Genomic DNA, 19,011 nt, shown 5'->3' on the forward strand with positions numbered 1-19,011 from the left:
ATTTTGCCTTTGTTACATGCGCAATCAGCACTTCATTCTATATAGGATATAATGCCGTGGAATTTTTTCAGAATGCAATTAATTTTTTTCTTCATATTTTCAACTTGAAGTAAAAGAAGAAGCCCAAATTTTTCTATAGTGGTAATGGTGTAAAGTAACTTTTGTAACTGATGAAAAAACACTCAATTGTCTGCTTCTATTTTTGATATGAAAAAAATACCATTTGTCGGTGATGGAGCATCTTTAATATTTTCCCTTAACTTTTATAATGCTTTTCTCTGGGGAAAATTTAAGTTGAAGGGAATTCCTTAAAGTTAAGGAATGTTCATATAACTGGGCCCTGATTTTACTTGTCCAGTCTGATGTGTTTAACATACAAGACACAGTCAATATTGTTTGTTTGACATTTTATATTTTCATAATTCATAACAAAAATAGCTGTTTCATATGATAACAAATAAAGAAATCACAGTTATAATAGTATCAATGGATTGTGACAAGTATCTAAAAAATTTTATCATTTGAGAACATTTCAGACTTAGATGGCCTCACTCTAGTCTTCAGAGTAATCACTTAGGGACAGAAACAAAGGGAAATAACTCCGATAGCTAGATCAGAATGAAGCGGTCAAGGACATGACAATTCACTACTTTTACTTGACCAGTGGTCATATCATAATGGTATTAATCAGAACTCTTTTGAGCACACTCTTGATTCATCAATATATTGTCAAGAGTAATTCTGTGTAACACTATAAAGAATTATTTTCATTCAGAATATTTTTTTTAATATGCCATCATTAGTTTTGTTTTTCCTTTGTTTGAAAAATTTGTTAACAACTGGTAACATAAGTTGTTGTTTTACAGTTTTTTTTTCGTTGTTTGAGGCAGTCGTTGCTTATTGTAACGTTAACGTAATTGTTTGTTTACAGTTACTGGTTTTGATTTTCTGTTGTTTGAGGCAGGCATTGTTTATGCTGGTAACGTAAATTGTTGTTTACAGTTTACTGGTTTTGATTTTCCGTTGTTTGAGGCAGTCGTTGCTTATGCTGGTAACGTAAATTGTTGTTTAACGATATTGTTGTTTACAGTTACTGGTTTTGATTTTCCGTTGTTTGAGGCAGTCGTTGCTTATGCTGGTAACGTAAATTGTTGTTTACTGTTACTGGTTTTGATTTATTCCGTTGTTTGAAGAAGCTGTTGTTTATGCTGGTATAGTAAAACCTCGTTTACAGTTAATGATTTTGATTTCCCCTTGTTTAAAGCAGCCCTAGTTTATGCTGGTAACCTAAGTTGTTGTTTACAGTCGACGGTTTTTATTTTCCGTTGTTTGAGGGAGTCGCTGTTTATGCTGGTAAAGGAAGTCGTTGTTTACAGTCACTGGTTTTGATTTTCCGTTGATTGAGGCAGTCGTTGTTTACGTTGAGTCTCCATAGATTTAGCCTGGTTCCAAAGATTCTGCGTGGGGGAAGTCTGGAGGTGACTGATGGCCAACAACCTAAACAGAAATAAGGAATCACTTACACACTGTTTAAAGTATCCCCAAGCATAAATTACTTTTAATTTTCAAAATGGGAAGATACAAGTTTGATACAGAGTCAATGAATTTAAAAGTTGATACTACATGTAGAGTTCATTTAAAAAGTTAAAGCACACCATTCATAGTACACTTCTTGTGTAGAGTCATGAATTAAAAGTTTAAAGCCCACCATTCATACTACACTTTTGTAGACATGAATTACACTTCTCATACTACACCTTCATGAATTAAAAGTTAAAAGCCCACCATTCATCAATTGTAGAGTCAAATTAAAATTGCCCACCATTGTTTTGTAAAGTCATGAATTAAAATAGCCCACCATTATACTACCTTGTAGAGTCATGAATTAAAAGTTATTCAATTACATAGAGTCTAGCCCACCTTACTGACACTTATTTCAGAATAATTCAATTTGAAATAAATTGATTTTTTGTAAATCAATAATTATCGTTCTTTACAATATTCTACATGAACAATTTAATTAGAGTAAATCATATGTCAATTTTCATAACGCGTGTCGTCTTATGTTTCCCGTTGTTGTTCTTATTACAGAACGATAGTTGACTTTCACTGTACCAGACATCAAAACAAAGAGATAAAATTTCACCTTTAACATAGATTATACAGGGAATCTTGAATTTGTTTGGTATTGTAACATCATCTTAGGCCATCGATTAAATTTTCTTATCTTAATATTGTTTCTAATTTTTTTTTAAATTGTTTCCAAAACACATTGGGTCTTTAAGCAGCTTGCTTGCATAAAACAAAACAAAAAAAATGTTGCAAAAATAATAGAGATGTTCTTTAAAGAAATTAAACATAATAGTCTGTATATCAACTTGATTCAACATTAAACAAATGGTTAACATAGTTAAAAAGATAGCTCACCTCACTAAATTCAGAAGTTTGTGGAAGTCGTCTATGGTCATATTCTTTGGGTCATCTTTCCGGATGTTGACAAAATCATCCTGAATAGCCTGCAGATTAAGATGAACATATATAAAACAAATAAAATTCAATAATCTGAGTGACCAACACTTCAGCCTGATCGGTAACAATCTAATTAAATTAGACTTGTAATTCCAATCCACTACGATGTTCTACGTTACGCTCCATTACAAGATCTAACGATGCCCCGTTCGGGGTCACCTCAGCATGATCCCTGGCTTAGAATCGGAACATCTCGGGATGTATTGTTAGCCGTTTATTCTTTAGAATGAATCCACCACACTGACGATTCCATAGGCGACACGCTGATTAGCTAACGTTTGAGGTCATGCTGAGGTGACCTCGAACGGAGTGTCGTTAGATCTTGTATTGAAGCGTAATGTAGAGTAATGTAGTAGAGTGGAATTACAAGTCTAATTTTAATTAGATCAGGTCATCAGATCCTCTAAAATATTTCATACAGGAACATATTCCAAGTATAACTGTAATATTGTAGATAAGAAGACTTTTAGAAGATAATGGTGGTGTCGTCTTAAGAGCTACAATTGGTGCCTATTACAGCTAATGGAGCAAAGTAATGAATATAATATGCAAACCATATTAATACAGTTTGTATGCACAATATCGTACTTTGTTTTTATATTGCTTACCTACTAGGTTATAAAACAGATGGGGCTGACCACGGTTACGGCTATATTGGGGGTATTGGCAATTACAAAAAATATTGTTAACCGCGATACAGTTTACCATGTACACGGTTGTTTTTTCGATAAATTTTTTCTTAGTTATCTTAATTTATTAAATTTGTATTTAAAAATACAGCAAGTTGTTTTTTGTTTTCTTTTACCACATGTGGGTATTCCTAGTCGATTTGTTCGGTCAAATTTTGTCTTAAATTATGTCGCTGAATGATTACATTTTGCGAATGACAGTTGACATATATACCAATATGACTATTAGGAGTTTCTGAAATATTTTTCAATGCTGATTTGCTACATTAATTCAACAATACCGGAATATTTATTTATAATTCCTTCTAACACATTTAAGGCCCGGTTGACATAACATGGGCTGCAGCTATTTAAGGCTTCCTTAAGTCAACGTCTTGTGATCGGTACGGTAGATAATAGGAATTGTCATTGTGTTTGTTTTGGACATAATTAATATGTAAATGCGTGTATTTGCATAATTAGAAACCTACAAAAAAGTATAGAAAATTGTGAGTGATTTTCTGAGGCAGTGCTCCACGACGACACATAGGGTCCATTTCTTACCCGGTTGAAAGGTGTAGTAGACCGTGTACGTATATTCATTGTTATTCCAGCAACATCCACTTACCGTCTGAATTTCTCCTGACATGCTATAGTCCAACATCTTGGCCACCGTCACATACACTCTAAACTTGTTAATGAAGTCGGGACTCGTTAAGTTATCCACCCTGGAGAAGTAGTCCTGTAGGCTAACTCCCGCGGGTAAACTTGCAGTCAGGGGAACTAGACAGTCACTCTGGAAAACGGTAACATAGCATCCTTTAGTGAACGACTCCATGGTTTGTTCAAATGTACATGTAACAGGGTGCAGGATTCATAATATAGCAACCTTTGGTGAAGAACTTATAACACTCATATTTTTATATTACATTATGTATAAATCCATTTTCTCCAATGTTATGAATATAACTCTCTGCATATGTTTGAATGTACTCTCAGTATACTGGAATTCCTAACTTGGACCCCAGTACTAAAGTGGTAACACTATGGACTTTATAGTACTGCCCGGTCACTAGGAATGGCTTGTGTGGGAGTGATATTAGGGGGACCAAAATTCAAATCAATTCAAATCAATATCAATGATTTAAATCAAGGAAATGTATATATTGAACTGATGTGAATCCATTATAAATTTCAACTTAACTTATCATTATTGGCTATACAGTATCCACATTTTAACTTATATACACACTAAAACATAGGTATGCATATATACATGTATATATATATACTTAACATGCTGTTTTTATACCTGCTCATTATTTGGAGTGTTACACCATAGTATTACTTACAAGTGTATCCTAAATATATATTTTATTTCAATATTTGTCTGTAAATAATAACATATATTATATATATGATTTTGAGATGTATTGTATGTATCCACAGGGAGAGGGGTTATATAAGCCTGCTGCCCAATCCCTATTAAACTAATGATTTAATGAAAATATTTTGAAATGAAATGAAAACTATAAGGTTTGTTCAAATAATGACCTTAAGTCAATAAACAATTTTTAACAAGGATGTGTTTTATGAATGACTTTAGAGTGAATAGTCGGGCAAAGGTGGGCTAAAGTCAGTAAAAATGGTGTTTATCATATCAATTTTAATTTCTTATGATATAGAAAAATAAAATTCGTCAAAATCACGAAGAAATTCATCTTCCTGGCTAGCTATGTCTGTGTTGACATTTCCATGCAGTCTCACTTTCAAAGAGCAACTTAAATTTTTAAATAAAGTCGTAAAGTTTGACCCAAAAAAATAGCCTGCTATACAGTATTTATCCTCGATACTCCAGGGGTTACTATCACCCACGTTATATCCACCCCTGGACTAACTTATAGTTTAACAGGAGAAAAAAGCTGAAACCCCATCACAGGCCTCAAAAGACTTCCTTTGAAGACTACAGAGAGAGCGACGCAAAACTTCAAAGCCACAGTCAACAACAGTGTACCGTTTATACGCCTCTCTTGATGTACAGCAAAGGAATGAATTATCTGTTCTGTTTTGTTGCCTCCAGTTTTACTATGATATAATCCAGGGGTGGATATAACATCAGCAATAATAACCCCTGGAGTTGAGGATGTACAGTTCAATGCCAGTTAAAAAGATTAAGTGATACAGGCCATTTAGACCCTTTTTTTACAGTACTTACAGGTAAAAGAGACTTGGCCTCCGATAGAACAAGAACGGCGACATCAGACATAAACTCTTGTCGGTGATAGCTAAAATCATACTCCACTTTCTGCCAGTTAATCAAGTTTCCCAGGGCAGTCATGTTCTTAACACCTGTAATCCAATGGCATCCTGGTTACTTTAATTGTTTATATTGAATTTCCTGCGAAGTAAACTTTGTGATGTTCCTGCATGATTATACTTTTAATATTCAAGGAGAAAAATTATGTGATGGCTCTTGCAATTTCACAAGTCTTTCTAGAGGCTGTTATAGAAGCGATTTAATTTTTTTAATTTTGCTTCAACATCTTTTCAGGTTTACAATTTTTGATTTCTAGCATCACCAAAGAGTCCTAGGAAATAATTGCACTGTATATATATGGTGTAGTGAACTATTGTTTGATGTGCTGCATCTATTACTAAATTTGTATAAAGGTATAATCTTCCTAGAACCAGCGGAAAAACTACTAAGATACTGAAATGTTGCACAAGAATAATGCAAGGGTTGACATCTGGACATTGACACTAAAGCTTGTGAACTGCCACTCTTTCCTTGACTTAATACCAGTGAATTTAAATAGAAGATCTGTTGATCATAATGACAACAGTATTTTGCCAAAACTAATCCATTGCTTCTCTGTATCATTGCCAAGTTTGATTGAATATAATATGTTTTAGATAGATATTTTGTCATTTTTATATCAAAACACCCAGAAAATAAGTAATTGTGTTTGTTAATGAAGATGAAAAATGTATTAATATTGTCGGAAATTCACACTTTTCTCAACAGTTATTTTTGTAGTCAGGATGACTGACAGCAAAATAATAAAACACAAATTTTGCATTTTATTTCAAAAGGTTACAAAATACTTCAGATAGACCCACCCACAGAAGTGATTTTATTGAAACACCACCCTGGTAGAAGTGATTTCATTTTTAACCCACCATGGCACATATTATTTTTAAAAGTGCCTTCCCTGGGGTGCCATATATGTTTTGCTGGAACAGCCCTTACAGAAATAAGTAATTCAGGTTACTTTTATTGTAATATATTCCACTTTATTCATAGATGTCACAGTTTGGAGACATTAACTTTACCATGAAAGAGGGAAATATACAGTACCAGACATTATTGGAACTATACAGTCAAACCTCGATGATTCGAACTTCGATGAATCAAATTTCTCGCTGTATCGAACTTTTTGTCTGGTCCCGAAATTTCTTCACTATATAACATTACTAACTAACCCATGTATGAATCGAAGTTTTATGAATCGAAGTTCTCGATCTGTCGAACTTTTTTCATGGACCATTTGTTATAGAATCATAGGTAACTGACACTCGATGATTCGAATAAAAATTTACCTGTACAGATCAGGTGTTCGCCGATACCCCACGCGGCATGCTGTCACACCTTCACGTTAACTGTCTCGCGACGGCCCCTTCGCCAGACAATAGGGATTATGTCAGATTGTGTTCTTGCTTGTTATCATCTAAGATAATTAAATATCACTAATCAGGCCGATACCGGTGCTTTGTTTTTACAAGCTGCGTTATTAAATCATTAGGACGGCAAAGATACAGTTAGTCGTTTTTGATGTTCGCCACCGCCATTGGTAGCGGTTTGTAAGAATTTACGGAACGGGTAAATAGCGAGCCACATTATTAATATAACTCATACTCAAAACTGTTAACACTTGCACAACTTTGGGCATAATACTTGGAGCAAATCGATCATTATAAATCGAAGTATTTTGTAGGCGTTGTAACGCTTTCGGTTCCTCCTTTTTAGTTTCGTTTTTACAACGTGTTTTCGTTTTTTTATATTCATTCCGTAATATTAACCATCGCTTAAATAGTTACTAAACGAACACTTGTACATGGGTTAGGCCTAGTACACGTAAGTCTTGTTTATAATATACGTCTGTATTGCTTACGATAGCAATACATATGATTAATTGCATACTTCGTTTTTATTTTATTTTGCTTGTGGTAAATGCAATGTGTATAAAGTTTACGGAACGGAGTCGACATGTATATACACAACAACCACAGTTGGTCATGGTAAAAAAAAACATCGGTCTAATTTCAACCACGAATAATTCGAAGTCTCGATGTTTCGAAGTTTTTCTGACGGTCCCTTGAACTTCGATACATCGAGGTTTGACTGTATGTATTTATCAGTAAAATAGATATGGTTTTAAAAAACAGAGCACAACAAATAAAATCAATTGATATGGGAGATGCAGACTTGGGAATCCTTTTCAGTGCCTATCAGTATATTTTAAACTAGATGTCAGTAGTTTTGCCACACTGTCAGTAGTCATAAATGCCAAGAGATGCATCTTGACCACGCTTTCAACAAAGCATGGGTGATGTTTCAACAAATTCTCATAAACGCTTGATTTCCTAAAGCGTTTATGTGACCTCGACGGACCCGTTAATGGAATGCGGATTGACAAGAAATCACAAAATTTTATGCCAAAATAATTTTAAGTGAACACTTTTCATATAGATTTTATATCTATTCCAACAGACAGACAACGAAGCAAAACAAGTGTATTTCTATTTTGTCTTTGCTCTCATTAGTAATTTTTTGTCAATCCATATTCCATATTTTTTAGGTGAAATCCGTACGAAATCTGGACAATCTGTAGAAGTTCCCAAGTCTGGGGATGTTATAATTACCATTGGCGTCCAACTGTCCCGCCTGAAGAACCGTTTCATCGAGTATGAGCGACGTGTCGGCCCCTAACTGAAGGACTCCACTGAGAAGGCGGTTGGCCGTGTAATCCTTCTGGGGACACAAACGGACCTTGTTCATGTTCTCTATGGTGATGGGAAGAATGTGACTCTGAAAGGTCAAAAGGACAAAGGTGACAAAACCAAAATGGTAAAAGGTAACAAAACAAAAGGTCAAAGGTGACAAAAGCAAAATGGTAAAAGGTAACAAAACAAAAGGAAAGGTTACAAAACCAAAATGGTCAAAGGTAACAAAACAAAAGATCAAAGGTCACAAAGCCAAAAGGTCAATCATAGGATAACTTTAATATGTTCATAGAAGTTATTTGCCCTTGCGGATAGGTATTGATTGGGACATCACATGTTTGCGAGTGTAACGTCATACTTTTCAGAGAAAACAATGGAATTGCACTCATAAAATAATGACGAAACAATCAATACCTACCTGCATGGGAGCGAACTCTGTAATATGCAAAGACAGAATGTAGATAGAGGATAAAGCTATTCATCACTTGTTCACACTGTATCTCAGCCTACCTTAGTGACAACGGAAGAGATAAACCTGTGAAGCAGTGCGGAGTACTCAGGCGTCGTAGGACAGCAGGTTAGGTTCAAACAGAATTTTCCAAGAGGCATAACATCAGCTCTAGCATATCTGTGGGTGAAAAAAGTTAATACGTGTGAATATTAACAGTAAGTTAAAGCCAACAGCCAGTGACACCTAACCAGTCACCATAGTCCAGTGACAACTAACCAGTCACCATAGTCCAGTGACAACTAACCAGTCACCATAGTCCAGTGACAACTAACCAGTCACCATAGTCCAGTGACAACTAACCAGTCACCATAGTCCAGTGACAACTAACCAGTCACCATAGTCCAGTGACAACTAACCAGTCACCATAGTCCAGTGACAACTAACCAGTCACCATAGTCCAGTGACAACTAACCAGTCACCATAGTCCAGTGACAACTAACCAGTCACCATAGTCCAGTGACAACTAACCAGTCACCATAGTCCAGTGACAACTAACCAGTCACCATAGTCCAGTGACAACTAACCAGTCACCATAGTCCAGTGACACCTAACCAGTCACCATAGTCCAGTGACAACTAACCAGTCACCATAGTCCAGTGACGACTAACCAGTCACCATAGTCCAGTGACGACTAACCAGTCACCATAGTCCAGTGACAACTAACCAGTCACCATAGTCCAGTGACAACTAACCAGTCACCATAGTCCAGTGACAACTAACCAGTCACCATAGTCCAGTGACAACTAACCAGTCACCATAGTCCAGTGACAACTAACCAGTCACCATAGTCCAGTGACAACTAACCAGTCACCATAGTCCAGTGACAACTAACCAGTCACCATAGTCCAGTGACAACTAACCAGTCACCATAGTCCAGTGACAACTAACCAGTCACCATAGTCCAGTGACAACTAACCAGTCACCATAGTCCAGTGACAACTAACCAGTCACCATAGTCCAGTGACAACTAACCAGTCACCATAGTCCAGTGACAACTAACCAGTCACCATAGTCCAGTGACAACTAACCAGTCACCATAGTCCAAAGTAAGTTAACCACTACACGAACAAGACACAGAGAGCTTGTGGTACAATGTAAGATACCATAACCACTTATGTGGAGGCCTAGAGGTTGTTGAAGAATCTGTGGTAATCCTTATCACAGTTAATGGTAAAAAGCCTTTACAACTAAGGGTGATGATCACCTACAATTTTAACTAATACAATACTCTTGGATTCTGAATTCCAGTCAATGAAATGACTGTCACGCCTTGCATCTAGTACTACCTGCTAGCATCAGTAGTAATTCAAACACACTGACGATCATTATCGAGAACAGTATTGGTGTTTGTTCTAGATTGAATAGCATCTAAAGTTTTATAAGGACCATTAGTTCTCTTAGCTTATCAGAGCTAGCAGGTAAAGGGAAGTAACTCTAACCAACACTGCAGTAGACGTACAACACTGCGGCAAATTCATTGAATGGAATTTAATAGAATTCGGAATGAAATTCAATAATTGCAATTGTAATCTGAACTAGTTAAACTATCACAAGAGTTTTTTCACTGATAGCAATTGTATGCAGAAAATAAAATTGTAGATGATAAGTCAACCTATCTTTTCATTATTCTAATTAACTATACAATAACAACTAATTAACTAGACAACAATCACTTTAATTAACTAGACAACAATCACTTTAATTAACTAGACTTCAACTAACTAGACAACAATGACTTTCTAATTGAACTAATAAGACAACAACAACAAGACTTAAATTAACTACAAAACAACGACTTAAATTAAGCAGACAACAACGACTTAAATTAGCAGACAACAACAACTTCAATTAACTAGGACACTTAAATTAAGTACACAACAATGACTTTAATTAATTAGACAACAATCACTTTAATTAACTAGACAACAGAGACTTAAAGTGAATAGTCGGGCAAAGAAAACCAGTCTAAATGCGTTCATTGGCCTTTCAAAAGTTCTCACATATAAAATACGATGGTCAAGTTCTGCTTAGTTTCCCAGTTCTGACCATTAAAGTAAAGAAAAGTTGAAAGCATTGAAAGCGAGGCTGTGTGGAAATGTAACCACGGACATAGTGAGCCGGGAGGAAGTTTTAGAATTCCCATTCTTTAAATTAATTTCTTCGTACGCAGACAGATTTTGACGAGAGATTTTTTTTTTTCCATTTCATAAGAAATTATACTGGATACATTCACACCATTTTCACCGACTTTAGCCATCCTTGCCCGACTGTTCACTTTAAATCAACTACACAACAACGACTTTAATTAACTAGACAACAACAAATTCAATTAACTAGACAATAACGACTTACACAGATGATAGAAGATGGCACAGGAAATATTCTGCTGCTAATTTATCTCCAAACAGTATGTGCTCCAATGTGGCCATGATCTGTTGTCGTAAGGCAGTTATCTCCCCTTGTAATCTCGTCAAAACTGGAAAAGAATGGATAAATATTAATAGGTAATATTTCTATACCCTAAAACTTTTCAGTCGTTTAGAATTGAGGTGAAGGTGTTTATCATCCGTTAAAAACAAACATTGCCACACTAGTAAACATCAATCCAATCTATTTGTTTTAAGAATTTCAAGTACATTATTCTATTGTATGCTAAACCTTCAAAACACATGTTGGTTAAATTTTCAATTAAAATTAGAATTCAAATTTTCTAGAACATTATAATATTTTTCAATATTTTCGTCTACTGAAGAAAAAAAACTAATTCTTCTGTTTCTGTTTTTTATTGAGGAAAAATACTATTTGTCAGTGGTGGAGCATCAACAAAACCATTCAGCAAGCTTCAGTTCCCTATTTGACATGATGATAGCCTAGACAAGTCTTTTGTAAGCTTACCTTCCTTGAAGCTGTCCTCCTGTGGTGTAGATGGGGCTAATAAAGGGTTAATATGCGTTAGTTTTGTCCCAAACACGGCATGAAGGCGTGGCACCAGGGATGGGGGTGGGGCATGAGCATTCTTCTCTTCTGCTGAGACCTCAAAGGCATCTGTACATATGTTGTTCTGGGAGCTTTGGAACAGACAGAAGATTTATGATTCAAGAATTACAGTACTACAATCTTACAATAACTACCTATTCTGTCTTTGCATCTTACAGAGTTACCTCCCTTACCGGTATGTCGTCATTATTATGTGATCGAAATTCATGTTGTTTTCTCCAAAAAATGTGATGTTTACGTTCGTAAACACATGACATCACAATCAATACCTACCCGCAAGGGTAGATAACTCTGTAATATATAAGTACAGAATAGATAATATGCAAAAAATATCCTCAATCTAATTAAAATTAGACTTGTAATTCCACTCCACTGCGATACTCTACATTAGGCTCCAATACAAGATCTAACGATGCCCCGTACGAGGTCACCTCAGCATGACCTCTGGCCTAGAATCGGAACATATCGGGATGTACTATTATCCGTTTACACTTCCAAATGAATCAACCACACCAAAGATTCCGTAGGCGACACGCTGATTGGCTAACCATAGGGGTCATGCTGAGGTGACCCCGAACGGGGCATCGTTAGATCTTGTATTGGAGATAACGATAACGTAGAGTATCGTAGTGGAGCGGAATTACAAGTCTAATTTTAATTAGATTGAAAATATCCATAATTTGTTATCTTACAATAGTATATAATATTGCACGATGTTTAGATTACATTGTGTGGAATTCCTGAATTTCACAAATCAAAAACATATTAAATTGATCTAGTCCCATTAGAGAATTTAACTTGAAAGACCAAAGAGTAAATTGTTGTACTAATAACTAATATTATAATAGAGTTCTTTAGCATAACTTTTTTGTGTGTTCAATAGATATGGCCATCTCATAAATGATTGGGTAATATGATACCGATTTACTATCCCAAAAGAAGTGCTAAATGTTGATGATTGGGGATTATAATACAGATATATTGTACCAAACCAAGTATTGATATTTGTGGTTTTTGATTGGGGAATATGATACGGATATATTGTATCAAACCAAGTGTTGATTTTAATTTGTCATTTTTAGCCCATTTACCTCTGGTCTTCTGGTTCGAACTGTGCTAGCGAGGGATCAACAGATAGTACTCCGACAAACTCCACCAAATCGTTGACGCAGAAACCATCGATGTTGTCGTAAACCTACGATAATATATATACATTAATTGCATCTTACTGAGTAGTATATGAAGATTTGATCTGGCCAAGATAAATTATATTTACAGAGAGAGAAGCCAGAGTGAAACGTGATTTTGTTAACTTCAATGGTCATACCGGATGATCTATCTAAGTGAGATCTGGCCCCAATTTCTCAAAACAAACTTAAGTCAAAAACTGACTGAAGTCATAAATTTTCATATAAGTTACATAAGGAGAAAACCTAAGTTTTGACTTAAGTCTGCACTTTTGTTTCGAGAAATTGGGGCCTGGGCCATTATACGCTTTGACTGGTTGGACCAAGTTGTTCGTTAATGAATAAAGACGGACCTGGTGATTTTATATTGTTTTCAGACAAGCCTAATTGACAAAGCCCTCACAGGCCTGTTTCAAAAACTGCAGGTCTGTCAGGATTTATACTTGAAATAATGACTTTGGCAAAGGGTCGAACCGGTTGTTCCCGAATAAACAAAAACAGCCCTGTTGTTAAAACTCATATTTCTAAGACTCTTGCTGCTGAACGAGACCAGTCAAACAAGTCTGGTTCCATTTCGTACTTCAGTTTTGCGATTTCAAAACAAGGCTTACTTAACCAAGGGCCTTTTTTCAGCCCAAATTTTGGCCCCATTCCCCATGGCAAATCCTCTTAATTTTTCCCCAATTCAAGCCTTAAATTTCCCGAAATCAAAATTTATTGAAGACTATCCAAAAAACATTGCATGTACATAGTTGGCTAAGGCTTTAAATATTTGTGAATTGGCTTCAGAAAAGTACATAAACTACACTGGAAATTAAAAGTTTCATTTGTTATGCTTTATTTCATATTTCATTATCTTTCCCAAATCTTGGATTTGTCCCCCATTTTCCCCAAGGTCAAAGCCACGGGCCCCATTCCCAAAGGAGTGAGAAAAAGCTCTGTAACCATCTTTCCTCTGATCTTTATAGACAGAATTGACTGTAGTTACCTTTACTAAACAAGATATGCCTTTCTCCTCTGGTAATGGAAAGTTTAAGTCTGGTAATACAGGGTTGTTTCCAGCTGAAAAATTCAAATTATCTTCTAACTTAATAAGAAGTTCTGCACAACATTTTTACAAAACCAGAGATTTTCATTCTGGACTTTCTCAAAGGTTTCCTCTACCTTTTAAATAGGGAAAATACTACACATTAATTTTCTCTTAAAACATATATATATATTCAAGTTTTTAGTCTTATTCTGCAAAATAGAGCGAAGTTATTGTGGGAGAGGGGCTTTTATTAAGCCTCCAATACAACACTAAAAGGTCCCTGCAAAATGATAAACATAATTTATGCCTTCTACATCAAAAATTAAAAGATAATCAGAACAATTTAAACACCCCAGCTTCCATGTATGAAACTGAACAAGTCCAGTTCTCAATACAGAACTCTTCCATTCTTACCTGGTCTATCATTGGCACAAGTCCTTTTGTTTTCAAAACTTGTGGTACTACTCTGGCCTGTTTCCATGGTAGCCGGTTTGGCAGAATCTGAGGTTTCCATAGCCTCACTATGACTGTTGACCTCTGACCCTTCCTCGTCCAGACCCCTCTTGCAGCGTACTGGAGTATAGGACGTGGATGGATGGACCTTTGTTCCGACTCGTTCAGTGTAACCCTGGATTTTGTTAAGGAAATCAGTAACGCTGGAGATACAATAACTGTCAATAGAGCCAAAGCAAAGATCCTTAATCTTCTGACTCATGATAAAGCTTTGGGGCACTACTAAGAAAGATTAAATCTGCCCAAAACCTAAAATGAAACAGACAAATTGTTGATGTATAGAAAGGATACAGCCTTGACCCATTCGGATTCCCCTGGTATGGGTACTCCGTACAAAGTCTGTCTGTCCATCGTCTTGTTATTTGTGGAATCCATATTAATCTGCTGAAAACTCTAGAAACAAAGATGGAATTGTTATTAAAACATCATATTCTCAGACAACCAGGTAGTGACACATTATATATATATATATATATATATAATTACTATGGATATCCTAAAACCGGGTCAGAGGTCTGTATTGTAACTCAAAAAGGTAAATCAACTGTCTTTCACGGCTATTAAATTTTGCAATTTCCATTTCAAAACAAGTTTGCGAAGATTATATTTCACAGATTTTAAAAATTGAATGGAGATTCATTTTCAATATATATGGTGTATATATTATTTCTGGATATAAACATTCGTTAATGTATTCCGGATTTGCATATTACAGAGTTATCTGCACTTGCGGGTAGGTACTGACTGGGATGTCATGTTTTTGCGAGCGTAACGTCATACTTTTCGGAGAAAATGACGTGAATTGCGCTCACAAAATAATGACGTAACAATCGATACCTACCCGCAAGGAAACTAACTCTGTAATATGCAAAGACGGAATATTAATACCAAGAAAAGTTGATTTACTTATGCAAACTTTTGTAACAAACTTACTGCACACTCAGCAATATCTTTGTATTTTCCTGACTTCATGGACGTTTTCCCGGTCTTTGTGTCGACAACCTCATATGAGCCTAAATAAAATTCTGGGTCGTACATATCTTGGATCATGCATCTGTAACGAACTAGTGAGTTCGGTCTCAATGTGTGGAGAGGGGTATCATTCAAACTCGGAATCTGTAGACAATAGACAAATTTATAATTGATAGTCATTCACAAAAACAAAGAATAATATATATATATATATAGTTTTTTATTATCATCATGAAATTTGAATTCAGTTTCAAATTCTCATTTAAGGTATTCAAAATCCTGTGTAAACCAGTGATGTTTTGTACGCCTATACACTAGTGCGTATTTATATCACTTCTTCCATGTGTACTTGAACATAATGAATTCAAAGATGGCAAATGGTGATTGTACAGTTAATCATATCATGTAAATTTATATGGCAATGCATATATTATATATATATGTCATTCTATAAAATTGACAGCTCTTATATTTACTTACCCATGACATAGCATTGCCTTTTGATCTGGATATAAAATAGTCTCTCACTACTTTTCCCTCGACTTGACCATCTTTATCTGAAATTTACAAATGTCAGGTTTTTTCACAAATGCACAAAGTTTTGACTGTACATCAAAATAAAGTATGTTTGCTGTAAAAAAAAATTATAACAATCCTCAAAGGACGTATATGCGTAGATATGACTTAAAATAAATCCTTGTATTGTGTCCATTAAGTGAGCAATCATTGTACTGCAAGATTAAATGGTCGCTCGAATTTAGTATGCCAGCTTTAACAAATCAGCTATATATATATATAGACCGTGGTTCGAACCCGGGACACCAAATCATTGACCAAAGTCACAGCACAGGCGTCTGCTTCTGGTTTGATAAAAATATAATAACCTACCCCTACTTAGGGGTAGATAGGGGTAGGATAGGGTAGGATATTTTATTTTTCCAAAACCAGATGCAGACGCCTATGGTCACAGGGTATATTAAGTCTTTTTTTCTTTTCCTTCACAATATAATTTAAACATATGTTTCATGTTGTCGGTTACTTACCATAAATATTTTGAATGATCCCAAGTGGATCATTCACCCAGTCATCAACAACAGGCATTTCAGATCTGCTTTTTCTTCACACACAAAATGTCAACAAAAACAACGTGGACATATGGCGGGGAAATGTGTTGAAAGGCGTGCTCGATTTGGAAATTCTAGTTCCGGTCGCAGACGAGTCCTCCGTAGTATATACAGGCCTTAGTCGATCCGGCCCCATATCAAGTTTCCGTCCAAAATCTTTTTAATTCCTTAGATATTCCTGAAAAATACCATATAATATTTTGACTTGCAATCAGAAACGTAGTACACAGTTGAGTGTAAGCTAACCTTATATCCCTAGGAGTGCACTACATTGAAATTTGTACTGTAGTGCACTATCCAGCTACATTCAAACTACAGCTAGGTAAACTAGTAGTGCACTAGTTTACGTCAAGTCAGGTGTGGCCCCTAAACTCCCTATACAGGTAATGGGTATACGTAGTGCCTTTGAACACCTGTGTTAGATACCTGAATTTTTTTACCTGTGGGTATTTATATACATGTACGTGTACCTGACCTCCCATAATGATTATTATTTTTTCATATTTTCTGAAACTGAGTGAAACATTCATGCAAATGTAAAGTAATCGATTTGATGTTAGATTTTTTCTTCTCATTCTCTTCATTAATCGACTTGACAAATCAAATACAATTATATCATTATTATATTCATTTGTATTGTTTTGTATCATATTCATAAGCGCTATGCATTTTATCAGAGATTTAAATTCTCTGATTTTATTGTTCATATGTCATGACTTAAACAACTTGGACTTAAATTTTGTGATATGTGAATTATGTTAATTGCATATTAAAAACTGTACGTCAGTCTTGACACAACGATTACAGAATAAACTTCAAAACCTAATAAGAAATTCCTTTGAATCCTTTAGAGCCCAAGGAAAACCAGTGATACTACCACAGTACCAGAGTATAGAGCCATACAAATTAAGGTCGCAGGTAAAAAAATATACATGTACACGATACACACTGGGAAACCAGCTTAACTTGTTAGCTTACCCTGTCCATATATACATCCCCCGATACACTTATATAAAGACACAACGAATTTTTATTACGGTCTGGCCATGTACAAAATATAACATTTGTTCAACCTTTGTGATGATAAAATCCTCCCGCAACGTGATTTTACTCCACAGTTAAGAACAACATTGGATTTCTTACATACAAAAATGTATATAATATTTGTTTGGAAAGAACAGAAAATTAAAGAATATGGAAATTAAACAATGATATGATAATATTGCGAAGCAAATTCAAATGTTGGAAATGAAACCACGGTCAGCGGGGATTTACCCCCTATTTGTAGTCAAACGTAATAAAACAAGTCACGTGCTTATACTTCATTCATGCCATTGGCCGAAATATATGGAATTTAGTATGGGTAACTAGTGATCACGTGATTGTATATTTATTCCAAATACCAAATACTGTGATTTCTCTGACCTGGTATTAAAATATATAGTTTGACATTTTGACGAAGATTTTATTTTCCCTGTGTTATATGCATCTGTTCTGAAACCTAAAGCAAGTAATTATATATATATATATTTAAATTTAGAATTCTACGGATTTAGCCGGGAACAGCCGATCTTCGCTGATCCTAGATTAGACGGTAAGACCTATTGAATTGGTAAATTTGCATTATATCATTTATATATAAAACGTGGGAATGACAGTTTTATAATTCATTTCAGTTCATTATATATTGTATAATAGTACATATGTGCAAGTCAAAATCATATGCATGCAATATTAATAATAGTTTGGAGTCTAAATATTTTCAAATAAATCAATATTTCCGAAGAAATGGCAAGCAAACTATCACCATATTTGGAAGTAAACACACAATCACGTGATCACTCCTTACCCAGAATACATTTCTATATTTTGGCCAATGGCATGAATGAGGTATAAGCACGTGACTAGTTTTACTACGTGTTTACTACAAAAAATAGATGCAGATATATCCCGCGTTTGTAAGTAAAACCACGTGCCGTGAGGTTTTTAGCCCAAAGGTTGAACCGGGCCATTAGGACCGTAATAAAAAATCGTTATGCCTTTATATAAGTGTGTCGAGGGATGCAAATATCTATATATAGACAGGGCAAGCTAACAAGTTAAGCTAGTTTCCCAATGTGTATTGTGACCGTTATTTCGGCCAATGGCATGAATGAGATTTAAGCACGTGATTTGATTTACTACGTTTTTACAAAAAAAAAAAAAAAAATCAAACAAACACTCGTGCTTGTACCACTATGGGGGAAATTCCCCGCGAAACGAGGTTTAATTTCCAAAGTTGGGAAACATATTAAATTTCAAATGCATAAATATATGTTTGCATCTATTTTTCACCAAAGCGATTGTTATGTAACAGGAGCGTGCATGAGTTGATGATCAGTCAGGCGTCAAAACCTTATAAGGTATAGAATTCAATTCAATTGATTGCATGCTGTGAGAATCTTTGTACCTGTATGACCTAAGTACAATGTAGTAC

At 35.2% G+C, this 19,011-nt stretch overlaps 1 protein-coding gene across 1 annotated transcript; it reads right to left on the bottom strand.

The window, feature by feature from the left end:
* Positions 1–1,344: 1,344 nt before the first annotated feature.
* LOC138335377 (mini-chromosome maintenance complex-binding protein-like) lies at positions 1,345–16,582 on the bottom strand. Its single transcript, XM_069284433.1, has 15 exons — positions 16,455–16,582; positions 15,892–15,968; positions 15,373–15,555; positions 14,731–14,832; positions 14,341–14,554; positions 13,885–13,958; positions 12,801–12,904; positions 11,608–11,780; positions 11,065–11,188; positions 8,712–8,829; positions 8,121–8,286; positions 5,413–5,546; positions 3,826–3,993; positions 2,428–2,516; positions 1,345–1,497 (listed from the first exon to the last, which is right to left on the bottom strand). Exons 1-15 carry the CDS (start codon positions 16,510–16,512, stop codon positions 1,377–1,379), a joined length of 1,905 nt encoding a protein of 634 aa, XP_069140534.1. The 5' UTR covers positions 16,513–16,582; the 3' UTR covers positions 1,345–1,376.
* Between the last annotated feature and the right edge of the window lie 2,429 nt (positions 16,583–19,011).

This window comes from Argopecten irradians, chromosome 11 (assembly GCF_041381155.1).
Source record: "Argopecten irradians isolate NY chromosome 11, Ai_NY, whole genome shotgun sequence".
NCBI classification, from domain to species: Eukaryota; Metazoa; Mollusca; class Bivalvia; order Pectinida; family Pectinidae; genus Argopecten; species Argopecten irradians.

Bases quoted from the DNA above. Each gene is read 5' to 3' on its own strand.
- LOC138335377 (XM_069284433.1), bottom strand. From the start codon at position 16,512: ATGCCTGTTGTTGATGACTGGGTGAATGATCCACTTGGGATCATTCAA. The intron at 14,833-15,372 runs GTAAGTTTGTTA...CTTTGTTTCTAG, and splicing joins AAGATATTGCTGAGTGTGCA to AGTTTTCAGCAGATTAATAT. The intron at 12,905-13,884 runs GTAACTACAGTC...ATATTATCGTAG, and splicing joins GCATATCTTGTTTAGTAAAG to GTTTACGACAACATCGATGG.